At 33.7% G+C, this 16,960-nt stretch overlaps 1 protein-coding gene across 1 annotated transcript; it reads right to left on the bottom strand.

Annotated features, from left to right (window-relative positions):
• Positions 1-1,097: 1,097 nt before the first annotated feature.
• Positions 1,098-6,008, bottom strand: LOC132618023 (uncharacterized). The gene is made up of 9 exons (XM_060333090.1): positions 5,854-6,008; positions 5,142-5,694; positions 4,278-4,379; positions 4,089-4,170; positions 3,940-3,959; positions 3,784-3,844; positions 2,355-2,413; positions 1,600-1,704; positions 1,098-1,488 (listed from the first exon to the last, which is right to left on the bottom strand). The coding sequence occupies exons 2-9, from the start codon at positions 5,661-5,663 to the stop codon at positions 1,426-1,428; spliced, it is 1,014 nt and encodes a 337-aa protein (XP_060189073.1). The 5' UTR covers positions 5,664-5,694; positions 5,854-6,008; the 3' UTR covers positions 1,098-1,425.
• Positions 6,009-16,960: the final 10,952 nt, after the last annotated feature.

The following is a 16,960-nucleotide window of genomic DNA, read 5'->3' as shown; positions in this document are numbered from 1 at the left end:
GGGTCAACAACACACCTCAAGTATTATGTTTTTTTGAATTTCCTACCTGAACTATCAGATGTGAGAGTTTTCTACCTAAACTATCACCAACTAGTCAGCAAAACACACCTCAACTATCAGTTGTTCACTTTTCCTACCTATACCACCAACTAGTCAGCAAAACACACCTCAACTATCAGTTGTTCACTTTTCCTACCTAGTATAGGTAGGAAAAGTGAACAACTGATAGTTGAGGTGTGTTTTGCTGACTAGTTGGTGATAGTTTAGGTAGGAAACTCTCACACCTGATAGTTCAGGTGGAAAACTCAAACAAATGTGATACTTGAGGTGCGTTTTTTACCCTTATCTCATATTATTATGGCCTGTGAGTCAAAGATTAGAGATACCCAAGATGACAGATGTACATTGCTTTGTAATTTATTTTCCTATAAGATGTGTTGGCATATGTGGGAATACAGTTCATATTGTGGAAAACATTATTCTGATCATCACAGTTGAATATCTACAACCTCTTATTCTCTCTTAAATATTATGATGGACTTGCCTTGAAAATTTAGCTGGTCAAATGTGGTACGGATTTAAAATTTCATGCATGTTATTTATTCACTAGAGTTGAAAATTTTAAACAGTTTAGTCTCTTTTCAAGATTCCAAGAAGCACTGTTGGACCAAAAGAAAAGTAAATAAAGAATGTTTAACTTGGATTTAAATACATTTTGGACGCCGAGATCAGTTTGAGTCGATACTTTAGGAGAATGTTTAAGAAGCTAGATTTCATGTTTGGTGAAACAAAGAAATGCACAAGGGGAAAAAAAGAGTATAAGCAAGTTGACTAAACTTTTAACAGTAAACACTCTTAAGCCCTACTACTAAATGAATACATATCATAATGCTTGATCATTAAGATGTTAAATCTGAACACTGTATAATTACGATTACTTATTTTCTCAGCATCTGATTGGTTAAACGATCTTGACAAGAGAAGACGATGCTATATGCAAACTTGCTAAGTGATATTTCATTGAACTGAGCCAGTTGTATCCCAACTTTTTAAAGCTAAAATATCTTTGGTCAAACTATCTTGACAACAGAAGGCAATGCTATGCTAAGTGATTTCACAGTGCTAAATAAACCTTGTGTCAGTATCCCCTCTAGAAGGAAAAATGGACAACAAATGAAGAGAACACAAAAATAATCAAAACTCATATCTTAACGAGGATTGCAGTAGCCAGTTTATAAAGCTTCTCTTTAATAAAATAGCATCAGCTAACAACAGGATTATCTCTGTACAGTCAGAAAGTTGCTCCAGCATTAATTTGACTATGCCTAGACATCCACTTTCCTGCAATGAAGATATGATTCTCTGTGTGTTGGGCATCCCAATATGCTTGAAGCAGATAGATTGAACATCAAAATTTGAGTGAACTTATTCATCATCAGATGAATCTGAATCAGCTGACATCTTCACGTCGTCTGCAACAGCTGTGTCCTGCATGAACATCACATGACATTGATCATTTGCAAAGACGGAGAATATCCTACCACCTCTTTAACTTTAGAGACACGTAAATTCAGAGATTAGGAGTTAAGTTATCCTTACCGAGTTTTTATCCCAGTCCTTTAACTTGGGATTTGTCAGCATGTAATTATCACGTAGAGGAGCCCATGAGGGACCTTCATCTTTTGAAGAATTGGATGCACCGGCCTGCATGAAATTAAGCTGCATTTGTGAATCATGAATTTTTTCTTGTATAAGCGCTTGGAATATATCAAGTCCCAACTGTTCAAGTTGTTTCTTCCTTCTATCAAAAAATAATTGTTAATTTTTTTATTTTTTTTCCCAAAACAAGGGAATTCACAGCCGCTACCCTTTGGGTGCGCACAGCGTAAACCCCGCTCCTATGCAATAGCCCGCAAACCACACAAGAGAGATAACCCGCACTAGGCAAGCCCCGTGCGACGAGCTCGACTCAGAAGGCAAATCCCCTACTGTCGTAAATAGGGGGTTTCGAACCTAAGACCTCCATTGTGGAAGCCCCTTGCTCAACCAACCGAGCCACCCAATTGGTAACTGTAGTGAAGCACCACCAATATATCACATTATTCAATGTACATATGAGCAACTCATCCAGACTGTGAAGCAAATGTAAGAAGGGAAATATAAAAAATAAATAAAGCCCCAACTAGATACAGCATGAAAATTCTTCCAGCCATTTGGCTCGTTGGCTTCCCCTCCACCCTACTCCAAAAAATAATAATGGAGAAGATAACTAAATGAAAAGATGTTACAAAATAATGAGAGCAATTTTCCCAAATGATCGCAATGCTTAACTGAGAGAGAGAGAGAGAGTTGACCTTTGATGGTGTCTTGCCCAATTCGGAGAAAAAGACTTCTCTACGTCGCTTCTTAATTGCTATACATCAGAAAATAGAGGTTATTGTACTGGATACAGAATAACAGCTCTTAAGGTTCATTTTTTCCAAATAATTCCCAATTGAATTATCAAAAATTTGATATCAATTGCAATTTTAAAGATGAAAATTTGTAGTTGATTCCATTCTTACTTCTATCAGTGAACAGTAAAAAGGCATGTATGGGGTTCTCAGTTATTTTTTTTGGAAAAGGGTAACAGTCTTCTAAATGTTTAGCACTAGCCACATTTACAATTGTCTTAGGCATGGTCCACTTTACACCTTTCATGCTTAGAGAAAACTGCAAGAGTAGATCAGTAACCTCACAAATCTAAACTTCATATTCCAACCTTATTGGCTCCAAGTATGCCCTACTGTTGCATCAGGTAGCAAAATGAGGTTGACGATATCAGGAAATAAGTGTTTAAGTGGTCCACGTCAAGTTCAATTATCATTCTAGAATGATTGATGTCTTCCTCCCATTCTACATTGTTAACAAAAACAGGCCAAAAGTCCTGATAGATTCCCAAACACTCATCCCATTAGGTGAACATAAAGTTGATGAAATCCATTGTCCGTCATTGCCATATTTTTCTCCAGCTACATCCCTCCATAAAGCATGCTAACATACTTAACCCCCATAACTACTTCATAAGGAGGCTCCTATTTTGGTGTTTTAGATTTCTACCACTAAGCCCCTTCTTACTTGTTGTTGGTGAGTCTTCCAATTAAACAAATGGAAACATCTATTTTCTTTGTTGCCTTGCGATACAAAATTTCTTCTCAATGCAGTCTAGCCTTTTCTCAACTTTTGAAGGCAAAGGAAATAAGAACATCATGTCTGTTGGTAAAGAATCAAAAACACTGTTTACCTAAATTACTCTCCCCCAAGTGATGGGTATTGGTTTTTCATCTAAGCCAATCTTTTCTCACATCTTTCTAAAACTCCATTCCATATCACCAGTTATTTATTTTTCACCCCATAAGTAACCCAAAATAATTTGAAGGGAGAGAACCAACTTCACACCCTAGTATTCCTGGTAAACCATGAACTCCTGACACTTGATTAATGGGAAAGAGCAAACGTTTTCTCCAGGAAAAATACAACTCGAATTCAACTATAACCAACTTAGCAAGGAAAATTTTAAACTTCTCTAATGGAGGAAGACACAGAGGGTGATTAGAGGTCAACACACACAAAGACAAATCAAATCTGTCAGAATAATATTTCCCTTCCTCCTACCTTGTAGATTGTACGGGATTTACCGAAAGAGGAACTATAGCAATCAATCCAAAATTGGAAAACAATCATTTTTTATAAAGAAAATATAGAACCAATCATATAATCCATGCGTCGGTATTCTGCCCTTACCTTTCTCATCTTTTGACCTTGAGGGATTTAAGCCTTTTTGAGCATGTTGTGCTTTGTTAACCTGTATCACATGCACAAATAAATTTGAGCTAGCTGAAAGTAGCAGAAAACTTTTTATAAAACAGAAGCATCAAGTTTGAAATGTGTCTGTCTTACAGCATTGAATAACTTGACAACTGATAGTCCCACAATGCCCATAGAGAAAAAAAAAAAGAAACCAACTTAGTTAGAAGGTCGGATAGACAGCTTATTAATACATTTTAAATATATTATAAAATCCAAAACAAAAAGATAAAGTTTATTACCTCCCTTTGTTGCAACTCCTATTAGAGACTTTTCATGGGAGTTCAAAAAATTTGCAGGTTTCACATGTCCCTTTTCTCTTATCTTTTGCACAGATGTCAAAGTTTAGAATAAGACCAATTAATACACTAAAAAAAGGGACATAAATTATTCAAGAAACTTAGCAATTAAATGAAACCATATAGAATTACCAAGTGTTTCTCCTTTTTTGCCTCCCCCTTAACCTTTCGTTCTACATCTTCTTCAGCAAGCTTCTCTGCTACAAGCTTCTTGTGTGCTGATAAGACAGGACCCTGCAGGTTAAGTTCATCAAACCCACATATTTACCATCCTCTGTTAGTATTAGCTTTTTTAACCTATAAGTTCATTAGAATCCAGCTTACTAGTGTTCTATTTGGAAAAGGTGTAGAAACGCTCTGTTTATCTTTGGAAACAATATTTATTTTTTGAGAAAGAAGAAACAAAATGTTCGATTTTTTGTCTTGTTTTCTCCTCCAAACACGCTTTGTTTTGTCCCAAAACTAAATCCAAACACTCATACAAGATTAATATCCCGACACCAAATCCATACACTCTTTAGAAAACAAAACAAAAAAGATATTTTGAAGCCCTGAAACTTATATCCTAGGTAAATCCATTTTATTATTCAAAAATGAGCCACTAGACGCTATGCATCTACTGCACGTACTTACGCATATATATAATGTTTATATTTTATGTACATACAGCTATTTTATCCACATAGTGAATAATCCCAAAAGTAAATAAGAAAGACCCTTTTAACTCAATGCTAGAGTAACGCCATGGTAAGACGTAACCCATCGGTTCAAATCAATAAGGGGCTTTGTAAAACTCCAATCTAGTATTCATATTTGAGGGGAGAATTGTATTTTTATAAATTTTTTTTTTTTTTTTTAAAAAAAGGTAACTAACTAACAAGAAGCTGACCAATTATGTTTTCCTTTGAAACATGGAATTACCAGCCTGATGTTAAAATATATAATACTAAGGCAGATGAATTAACAAAAAACTGATATAGAGAACAGGTTGCTCACCAGTATATCATCAGAAGCAGACTTCTTTAGTAACTTCTTGAACGCCAATCTGAATGCTTTACAACCATCTATGAACTTTGTAATTCCAGGCTGAATTTCCCCATCTTCATCTTCCGATATCTCAATTTCCTCATCGCCATCCTCTTCTCCATCATCCGCCCATTCCTCTTCAAAATCATCCTCCACTTTACCATATGATGCACGTTTCTCTTTACTATACGGTGTGTGTTTCTCTTTACCATATGATGTGTGTTGCTCTTTACCATATGATGTGGATTTAGCTCTATTTACAAGGGCGGGTTCAGCATCATTATTATCATCGTCATCATTATCGGAGTTATAGTCTCTTGCTCTCTTCTCGAAAAGCTTCTTCATTTTATTGTCTATTTTTACTCTTTTTTCAGTATATGGCACACCCTTTTGCTTCTTCTTTCCCTTACCACCTTTCTTGTTGTGCCCCCCCATCTTTCTTTTCCTTAACACTTTTCCACCTTCTCTAACTGAATGCAATTCTTCAGCCATAATTTTCAAATTTGTGTCTACACAGCTTAAGCTGTAGCATTAGAAATTTGGGTCAGTTTCATCTAACTTGAAATCTTAATTAACCACAAGATTCTTGGGAAACAAAAAAAACAAACACAAACTATAATAAAACATAACTACAACATAGATAGACATAAACATAAATTAACCAACAATAAGAAATTTTTACCTGCGAAGTGAGTTATGAAGACAAGGAGAAAGTAGGGTTTTAGTTTTTCTAGCGCAAAATTAAGGGTTTATCGTTTAACGGTCTTTTTTGAAGAATATGTTAGATTTGTGCTTTGGACCAAAGGTGTCACTTTTTGTATACATCAAGGCCTATATCTATTAAAGGGAATACATCAAGGACCAAAATCAAGCGGTTTGTACATTAGGCTCTGTTTGGATATGATTTGAAATCATAATATAAAATTAGTTATTTCAAAGTTTTGTTTAGACATGTAATTTGAATTTTTTAAGTCGTATTTTTTCTTATAAACATAAAAATCCCACAAGTTGTGAAAATCACCAAAACTTCCCCTTCAGCAAATCATAGTTCATAACAAAGTTAATATGCTACTAGAAGACTTTTCTAAATACAATATATATTGATCGAACTTTAGTTCAGTAAAAAGAAAAATTGAACATGAGTTGTACTATAACTACTCTTTAATATAATCCTCTCACATGGTATTGCACATGAGTTGTAGTATAACTACTCTCAAAAATTGAACATGAGTTGGTAAACATATCTACCAACTTATGGATCTTATTTTACAAAATATAAACTTATGGGTCAAGTTTTACATTTAAAAAAATTTGAAATCCCAAATCATACCTTTTTTGAGAACTTGGGATCTGAAATCATGATATAAAATTAAAGTTGAAATTTTGTGCAAATTGTATAAACAAACACTGATTTGAAATTAAAAGGGATAAAAACACAAATAACGCAGCGCAGTAGTAAAGTTTACTTTTAGTTGGCCTTACAAACTTTAGCCATAAGTTATATAAGCCAGCAAGTAAAAAAAATGGCAAAAATAAAACACCCCCTTTAAGACTGTAGCTATAATAAGGAGGTGTCCTACATTATCTCCAAGAAAATTAATTCCTAAAATTTCTCCAACAATTTCTTAATTCATATCTCCAAAAGATTTGTTCCCAACATTGAAAAAACTTAACGTGATAGAAGGCAGTTTTTTTTTACCACATCTTCACCAAAAATCAGAAAATTTATGTGTATAATAAATGTATAATTAATATACAATGTATAAAACAATGTATAATCAGTACATAATGTATACACACTAATTATATACATATTATACAATGATTAAATATGAATTACACAATGTATAAATGACTTCACCCACAATTACATGTATAAATTAGTGTATAATCAGTATATAATGTAACACACACACTGATTAGACACAAATTACACAATGCATAAATGACTTATTTCCTCCGCTCTTATCTTGTCTTAAAATATACTACAGTGATTATATAACGAACGGCAGTGAAGAAAGACCGACAAATCTTGATGGACAAAATCGTCAATCTTCCATTTTTTCTTCATCTTCGTACAATTAAAATCAGTAGGGCAGAAAATGTAAAAACACGATTGGGGGTTAGCGACAGTGACACAAATTATCAAAGAGAAAGAGAAATTGTAGGGACTGCGTGAAGTGAGAAGTGTGATTTAATCGAAGAGAGAGAAATATGGTATATGCTTAATGAAAAACAAATCCCTAAATTAAAGGATGGAAGATTGTTTGAGTGATAGAGAAAACGTAGGTTTATTTTTGGCTAAGAAACGTTATTCAAGTACTTTGAAAAGTTAAAGTAGGATGGTTTCTAAAAAGTAGGGTTATTTTGAGTTTATTTTTAATATGGGCTGTTAATCTAATTAATTATCCAAATCAAAATATGAAAGATTTCATATTGCATGTTCAAACGCCTTCTAAGGATCATTTTGGTCATTTTCTCACAAACTTACCTCTAATTTTAGTTGCAATTACGTATCCCTCCTGCATTTTCCAAAGTACTCCTTTTGCCATCTTAACTAATGTTGTGTCGTATACCTTTCTTTTGACCCGAGGGTCTATTAGAAACATCCTCCCACAAAGATAGGGTAAGGTATGTGTATATCTTATCTTTCTCAAATTCCACTTATGAAATTACACTAGATATGTTGTTGTTGTACTATGCATCCACTAACATTTTAATATCTATTCTTTTTACCATTTTGATCTGAGAAGTTATACTAAGTACTCTTTAAGTAATTATTAAATAAATATCTGGATTTGAAGTAAAAATAAACTGATCTGGTTTTATTTAGATTTAAAATTTGAGACGGAAGGAGTACTTCTTATCAAATTAATCTTTTTTTAGAGTTTAGTCTTGTTTGTGTTTAATTCTAATTGTTGATGTTAATAAGCTTACTATTTATTCATTGAAACTCATACAGATGATGAAGTGAAGGTTTCTAAGCTCAAATTTCCTTCTTACATGTGCGCCCCTCAGAAGCCCACACTATAATAAGAGGTGTTTTTTTCTTTTGGTGTCGTTTAACAAAAAAAATCGTTAGTAGATCAAATTGTATATGGTAAGAGATAAATTTAGTTCTACAAATTGTATATTGGTTAATTTTTTTTTTCAATGCCATGCATGGCAGGACTCATGTGGTGCATAAGCTTTAAAAACTTTTTTAGAAAAGACATAAAATCTTCCCTAAACTTGTCGCCAAAACTCACTTTAGCAATTTAACTTTACGGATATTTATTTACCCCCTATTCTTGTTTGAGTTGAATTTAATTACCCCTAAAAGGTGACATGGCAAAAAACTTCCTACAAGCGCGTGAAGAGGGGGAAAAAGTACAAAAACTGATACAAACTATACACATTTCATCTTCTAATCGGATGACATACAACTTTACTTATGTAACTAATTTTCTTAATATTTTCTTACAATTTCAATATTTCTCTTTATTTCTTTGTCCCTTTTTTTTTTCTTTTCTCCTCTCTATTACTTTCTTTCTCTTTAATTATTTGTATGTTCATTGCCATAGCCCATTGGAATTAATCCTCCCTCCATATTCAATAGTAGCTTCAACTTTCTCACTTTCCATGGCTGAATATTCAATCAAAACAAATTTTGAAAATACTGATTTTTCTTACAACTTTGGTGCTTCCTTCGACGTTTTATTGCTTCATGTTGTGGGTGGGGGACGGGAACCTTATTCTAATTAATCAAGTTTACATGAAAAAGAGAGAAACGAAATAAGGATTGGGGGTGGACTTTCCAGCGGACTATGAACTTTCCCGCGAGATACAGCCGGAGATAGGGAAGCTTCAGAAATTGCATACTTTATTCTTGAAAGTTAATTTCTTTCTAGGTTTGTTACAACAGAGTTGAGAAATCCAAAAGCTTGCGGCTTTAACTTGTGGTGAAGACACGAGTGACTTACCGGTAAGTCAACGACGGGGAGGGACTGGAGGGCTTTGGCCAGTGGCGTAGGAGGGGTGTGCATGCGGTTGTTTGGGAGAGAGCAGAGGGGTGTGTGCGTAAGGCGTGTGGATGAAAAAGGGAAAAAAATGTAAAAAATGAGTTTTTGACACGTGGAGGTGCGTGCAGAACACCTCCCACTATAAGTGTGGTTATGTATTTTTGAATAGGTATTAAATTCATTTGAAAGTTGTTTAAGGGGTAAAAATTTGCCAATAAAATTTAATTACTAAAGTGAATTTTCAGTGCAAATTTAGAGGTGATTTTATGTCTTTTCTCAAACTTTTTTAGTCTTTCACTCATCACTATTAGGACTAACATTATCTCTTATCACATCTTTCCCTTTAGCCTCAATTCCATATAATCTAAATTTTTAAATTCTTATAAAAAATCCCTAGCTTCGTTTCAAACGACAAAGAGTAATCCCAATTGATAATATAGATTGAAACTCCAAAGGAGCTATATGGTCCCTCATCGTTAAATTTTCTATTTTGTTGAAACCGTTACTTTGATGCTGCAAGCTGTTTAATTATTCCATAAAAAAAGTACACAAGCTACTAGTTGAGGTACACTGTTTACTTCAAGATAGAATTCCTATATTCCTCCTCTTGTCCTGAAGATCTTCTAAGTTCTCCTCCTGAAGATCTCTTCTTCTTCTTGAAGAACTTGTGAAGTGGATATTTGTGGTGGGCTGGGTTTTTAATGGGGTGGTTGGATGGTGTATAAGATTATGTATATGATGGTGTACACTTTATAAATGGAAGCAGAGTGTAGCGAGTATAAGTATTGTATAAAAGTTACAGTATATAATTTGAATAAGAGTATTTAGACTTTCATTACCTTATTGTAGTTTCCTACCATTTGTAGCTACCCTTTTTAATATTACCATTCGTGGCTAAAAATCAGCTGATTTGTGTATGTTTTCGGATGTATTTGTTGTCAGCAAATACATGAGCATACGGTAAAAAAAGGAACAGGTTCCTTTATTTTAGCCTGTAACGGTAGAGGTATTAAATGATAAATTAATATATTTTTTACCTTCTTTTCCACAAAATCAGCTGTAATATTCCCTTTCCTTACACGTATCTCCTCTTCCACACATTCTTCAACATTCAAAACGTAAAAATTCAAATTTCAAATTAAATCTTCAACACATCTGAAAATACATTAACAGACACAAACACGTCAATCATCAGGTAATTCGTGCAAAAACACCGTTTTTGATTTCACAAATTTCGTCTATTCAATTTGTATTTATGTGATTTCAATTTTTTTCTTGGATCATAATGTCAAAGTTGTTTTATTCTTCTGATTTTGTTTTTTTGTTTTTTTTATTTCTATCTTCATAACTGATGTTCGAAAGTAATGATGTAATCTCATTGTAAGCGTGTCAATGAATGAATAATGCTTTTGAAAATTTCGGTTGAAAGTATGTTAATGTACATGAATGGTTAGTAATCAAAAAAAAAAAGTTCAAGTTCATATCTTTTATTTATCTGAAGCTAAACTATGTATTTCTGAACTATTTTTCATATCAGTTGCAATTTATGCTAAAACTATGTATTTCTGAATTGTAATTCAATATGTGTATGTTATATTTCAATGTGTTTTCTCTTTTACATGTTCCAAAAACTTATCGAAAGCTTTCATCAATAACTTTGCGAAGATCCAGTTCATATCTTCTTTTTTTTCCGAATCTAAACTATGTATTTCTGAAGTGTAATTCAATATCTAAACTATGTATTTCTGAACAATGTAAACTGAACTGTCTAAACTATGTATTTCTAAAATATCTAAACTATGTATTTCTAAACTATGTATTTCTGGACTATTTTTCATATCAGTTGCAATTTATGCTAAACTATGTATTTCTGAAGTGTAATTCAATATATGTATGTTGTATTTGAATTATTAGTGAGTAATTCTAATTTGCATAAATTGTTCAAATTCGAACGTGAATCTTATGTAGGGCATACATATGACAGGTTTTATGTTGACGCAGTGATTCAAAGATTATTTTATATATATATATAAAATGGCCAATATTTCATCGTTGATTAGACACTCCGGTATTTGGAACGACGAGAATAAATACGTCAATTACAAAATCGATGCTGTGACTTTCAAGGAGTATTCGACGTATGAGGAATTGTTACAAACAGTTGCAACCCAATTGAATTTGGACAAGAAAATGAAAAACATAAGCATAAAATACATGGTTGAAGGTGATTATATTCCAATGGAAATTCACAATGACATGGGTGTTAGGGTGTATGTGGAACTGAAGAAAGAGAACAAAGCATTACCAATGTACCCATTATGTATCATTACAACTGATAGAAGCACGGAGATATGTATATCGGATGAGAGTTGTGTTGAAGGTGATTATTTGCAAATAGGATACACGAATCAAACAGTTGGTTCCCGTGATTTTGCATCATCAAGTTGTGGAAAGGCTGATTTGTTATTCGAAAACAACATGGGTATGGTTATTGATGACAAGAACCAAAAAGTAGTTGCCGTCGATCAAGTATACAAGGATAAAGATACATTAAAAGCTGTGATGGTGAATTATGCAATTACGAACAGGTTCAACTATTGGACAGAAAGGAGCAATGCAATAAGGTACTAAATGTGCATTTGTTTATGTATTTGCAACTGTGTGTTGTTATGTATTTGAACTGTGACAGTATATGTTTGTTAATTTGTACGAGTGGAAGTATTTCTCAGCATGTGTATGTTTATTATAAAGTAGAATCAAAACTGATTTGTGTGTATTTGTACTCATAAATAACGTATTTGGTCTGAGTTGCATTTGATTTACTTATTTACATATGGTAAAATTACTCATCTGTCCTTTGTATTAATAATACAAGAATAAATACATTACTAATGTATTTTACATTGATGTTTTTTTTTGATTTATTTCTTTTTTTTATTATTGTTGTAGCTACACTCTTGTGTGCGTATCAGGAGAGTGTGACTGGAAATTCAGGGCGTCAAGTGTCGGTAAGTCAGGAATGTTTAGAGTTAGGGAGTTTCAAGACAAACATACATGTCCATTAAAGGAAAAGGTTTATTCCCAATGCCAAGCTACAAGTCGGTTGATAAGTGGGATTGTCAAACCAAAAATATCAAATCATAAGAGGAAATATACGCCTAAAGACATTGCGGAGGACGTCAAAAATGATTTTGGAATGGATGTGTCGTACATGGTTGCTTGGCGGGCCAAAGAAAGGGCGATGAACGATTTAATGGGTGAACCGGCTGAATCTTATAAAAGACTACCTGGATATCTATACATATTGGATAAGACTTACCCGGGTTCACATATTAGAATGCGTAAAACCCGCGAAAATGAATTTTTGTATGTTTTTATAGCACTACATGCATTTATCAAAGGCTTTGATTATTGTCGGCCAATTCTGGTGGTTGATGGAAGCCACTTAAAAACACCATACAATGGAACATTTGTCTCGGCAAGCACATTAGACGGTGCAGGTATGTCAAAAAAATACATATTAATTTATTACCTCAATATATATTTTATATGTTTTGGACAAATACAAAATGTATTTTTTTTTTCTTCTTAACTGTATCTCCAGGCAACATACTTCCCTTAGCATATGGTGTGATTGATTCTGAGAATGACAGATCATGGACGTGATTTTTTGAGCGTTTCAGAGAATCATATGGAATTAGAGAGAATATGTGTATCGTATCAGATAGACATGAAAGTATAAACAAGGCTGTTTGTCGAATTTATCCAGAAGTTGCACATTATGCATGTATTTGGCATCTGTGGGGTAATGTATGTAAAAAATACAAAAAGAGTCATGATGTGCTGAGTCCTGTTTTTTATTCCATGGAAAAGGCATACACGCAGGATGATTTCGATGAGTTAATGGGAAAGGTTCAAAAGGTAGATATGCGCGTGGCAGGGTATTTGGAATCGGCTGGTAGAGACAAGTGGGCTAGACTGTATGCATTTGTTAACCGAGGGTGGACAATGACTTCTAACATAGCAGAATGCATTAACCGACATCTTCTAGCAGCTAGATAACTGTCTATATATGACTTTCTCGAAGAAGTTAGAAGGATGTTTGGGAGATGGAATTACAATAACCGGAGAAATGGAACATACACGTTCATTACACTCGGTAAAAAGTTTCAGGAGATGCTATCAATCAACGAGTATCTATGTCTTCGAATGACGGCATGTTTCAGTTTAATGCGTGTTATAATTTATTTGACAAACTTGTATTGTACTAATCTGGTGTTTCTGCACATTATACAGTTGTGTATTTGGTATCCATGAACAGTTAGTGTTAATGTAAATTATATGAATCTTTGAAGATTGATATGTATTTGTTTAATGGTTTGTTCATTTATTTTAAAATTCTGATTGGTTCAATAACAAATACATGTCATATTTATTTTTTTAGGTAGAACCGTCAACCGAATTCGTGTACACAGTACATGATGGAGGACGACGATTAATTCTTAATTTGAATAGCAAAACTTGCAGTTGTCGTATGTTTCAACTAGATGAAATCCCCTGCCCGCATGCATGGGTTGTCATTAAAAAGAAAAATCTGGTTGCTGAGGATTATTGCTCTGATTTGTTCAAACCGGAGACCGTGTTGAGACATATGATGTACCTGTGGATCCTCTACCCGACGAGCGTGAATGGAACATTCCCAAAAACATCTTGGAGGATGTGGTTTTGCCACCAAGATACAAGAGACCGCCTGGTAGGCCAAAGAAGAGGCGTGATAAGCCTTTAAGTGAATTGTTGTTTGGAAAGGGCAGACATGCTTGCAGTACTTGTGGACAACTTGGGCACAACAGACGTTCATGTAGTTTTGAGTCTCTGAGGAAGTGAATTTTTCTTGTGTTCCTATCCCTTTAACTTTATTACCGAAGATAGATTGGTTATTTAAGTATTTGAACACTTGTGTCAAAAACTTCTATTGACACATGTTGTAGTATTATAGAACTTTTTGCAATGAAATGAATGTCACATTCAAAATGATCTTAATTGATTTTTTTTTTCCGATACGTATGGTGTTTTTTTCAACTTCAAAAAATAATGCGTACTTGGTAAAATAATACATATTATATTTGTAAAAATGATAAGTTGTTTTTATTTTGGATTTTTTTTGGATTGGAGACTCGTAGTTGTGCGGGTAATGTCAACTAACATTATGTATTTGTTGGCCTTCTGAAAATTGTATAAACTGTAATAGAACATACATGGTTTTTGTGATCCTGGTGTCTGAAATTACACGATAATGTTCAACCTCATAACACAGCATATATGGTATAAAAACGTACGTATTGTTTCCGAAACTGATGAAGATGGTTTATTTGAAGTAATTTTTTTTATTATTGAAATCATATAGTTGTGCTGGTCATTTCAAATACGCAAGATGTGTTTATTAAACTAAAACATATCTAAAACATACATATTTTGTGAACCTGGTGAATTAAACATAGATATTTTGTGAACCTAGTGAATAAATGTATTTGTGGATTCATGATGTCACATTTTACTGTATTTTTTCCAAACTTCAGATTTATTTGACAATATATGAAACTAAGTACATCAAACATATGGAACATAAAACCACTGAGATTTCTTTGGTTAAATTATAATTATCCAACATAAGTCAAAATACATCTAAAAACATCAGATTGTTTGCTGTAATGAAAAAAAGGACAAAAAACATCGAATGCACGAATAGTATTTATCAAACATCAATTGCATCTACAGTGTCGTAATCGATTGCTGGCCTAATCGGTCTTGGTGGAACTTCATTATCACTCTCTGCTTTGTCAGCAACCTTGCCTTCAGCGTAGTCCCATAAGAGTGCACCGTATCTCATACGCTGCATGTGTGCATCAATGACATCTGGAATCCTTTCACCCGATGTCAAATACTCAGCATACGCTGCCACAAAGACACCACAATCCCTAAAAAAGAAAAAAAGAAAAAAAAAACAGATAAGAAGTTGTATTAGAAAATATATGTTCCAAGTTCTAAATAAGGTATCTCAAGTTCAAACAACTCATGTATTTTAGAAGAATAATAAATTGATATGATATATCATGTATTTAACTATACTTACGGATGCGGTCAAAAATACATGAATCATTAACCGAATTTGGGCAACATGTAAAATACAATTTTATTCACAAAAAATAAATAAATATATATATATATATATATATATATAACAAATGAAAAATACCTGCTTGTTCATAGTTAATTGTTGTTCTCCGGTATCTGTCTCTACAACATTCTTCCCTTTGCTACTATAAGCAACATCGGATGTTTTTCTCCTCTTTGTGGCAGTATCAAAATCATTTTTTTTTTAAATTAACAGTTGAAGGATTTCTGATTCTGGAAGGATCATGGATTTTCTTAGATCTCCTTTCAGCAACCAACTTCTCAGCAGAAGCTGCATCAACATCATGTTGTTGCTGAGAAATACCCAAATCAAAAGAAGGGGAATCTAAATTTTGAAAAGTATGTGGGATACCTCTTGTAACCCTACCAGATATGCTTTCATCCGCCATTAACTGATGTTTTTCACTACTCAAAATGGGAAACCCTAAACATTGAAAGTTAAAATTTTTGAAAAAAGTCAAGAATATTGAATTAAATTGACCAAAATACACAAAATAATGAAAATTTACACAAATACACAACCACCCACGAATCTCGGTAAAATGAATTGTAGTGGAATCGTGCTTGATGGTAATGGATAGATTCTGAGGAGAAAAAAATGGCTAAATTTAATGGAAAGGGAGAGAGAAACTAATGTATATTACGTGAGTTTCAAAAATGGGAAGTTGGGATAGTGTTTACCTTTTTATACGGTGTATTTGAGAACTGATAAGTGCAAGTTACTGTTGTATCTACAATGGGTAATTTAGAAAATTAATTAGCTATTATTATTAATTTTAGTAAAATGTAGTTATTAACATTAAATAGGTAGTAAAAGTAGCTATAACAAGTAAATTTTCCTTCTTTTAATTAATTGGAGTAATGTGACTATAGGGCCAAGCAGCCCATTTCATAAAAGTCCCTAGATATGGGCTAGGACTCGACTGGCCCTTCGGAGGATCAAATCCGTCTACCCCTGTGCATCCAAAACATGAATGAATTAGCCCAGCTAAAGACTCTTACACATTGGTGGGTCACTTGCACTGGTATTCAATACTTGTGTCGGATCTCTTAAAGAATTTATACCTCACTAGGCATGCGTTTCATTTGAAGGACAAAAATTAAAGACCACCCCATTTGAAGGTCAAACCGTGCAATTTCTTCCCCATGGGTCAAACATCTGATCGTTGGCCCAAGATCCATTTGCATGTGGATTATTTGCTAACATTCATTTCCCTCTTTCAACTCTTTTTTTTAACTTGATGTCAAAGCCATCAATGGTCGGCCAAAAGTAGGTATGGCAAAGGTAAAGGTAAAGGTAAAGGCATGTGAATATCAATATTGTTAAGAACGTGAGACTTTTTGTCTTCCATTGGTTTGTGTATGGGACACACGAGTTTTCTGACTCGAGTTCCCGGCTCAAGCGAAATGATACCGGTGAAGGTAAATAAATTCTTTAGTTTAGGGAAGGAATCCAATACAAGATTCTCCATCCCTTTTTTATACTCTGTCTATTCCTCGATCAAGTAGATGGGCCTCTATCCGCATTTGTTGATGGATGTGTATGACACTCCTCCGTAATATCTTCTTATACCCTTTAGCTTACATACAAACTTA

This window comes from Lycium barbarum, chromosome 11, assembly GCF_019175385.1.
Source record: "Lycium barbarum isolate Lr01 chromosome 11, ASM1917538v2, whole genome shotgun sequence".
NCBI classification, from domain to species: domain Eukaryota; kingdom Viridiplantae; phylum Streptophyta; class Magnoliopsida; order Solanales; family Solanaceae; genus Lycium; species Lycium barbarum.
Note: the sequence above shows the minus strand (reverse complement) of the source record. Positions and strands in the feature narration are given on the sequence as shown.

What these genes read in the sequence shown, in the direction of transcription:
- LOC132618023 (XM_060333090.1), bottom strand. Translation starts at nt 5,663, where the DNA reads ATGGCTGAAGAATTGCATTCAGTTAGAGAAGGTGGAAAAGTGTTAAGG. An exon ending in AGGAGTTGCAACAAAGGGAG is followed by an intron (nt 3,960 to 4,088) that starts GTAATAAACTTT and finishes TGGGACTATCAG; the next exon opens with TTGTCAAGTTATTCAATGCT. An exon ending in TTGTCAAGTTATTCAATGCT is followed by an intron (nt 3,845 to 3,939) that starts GTAAGACAGACA and finishes CATGTGATACAG; the next exon opens with GTTAACAAAGCACAACATGC.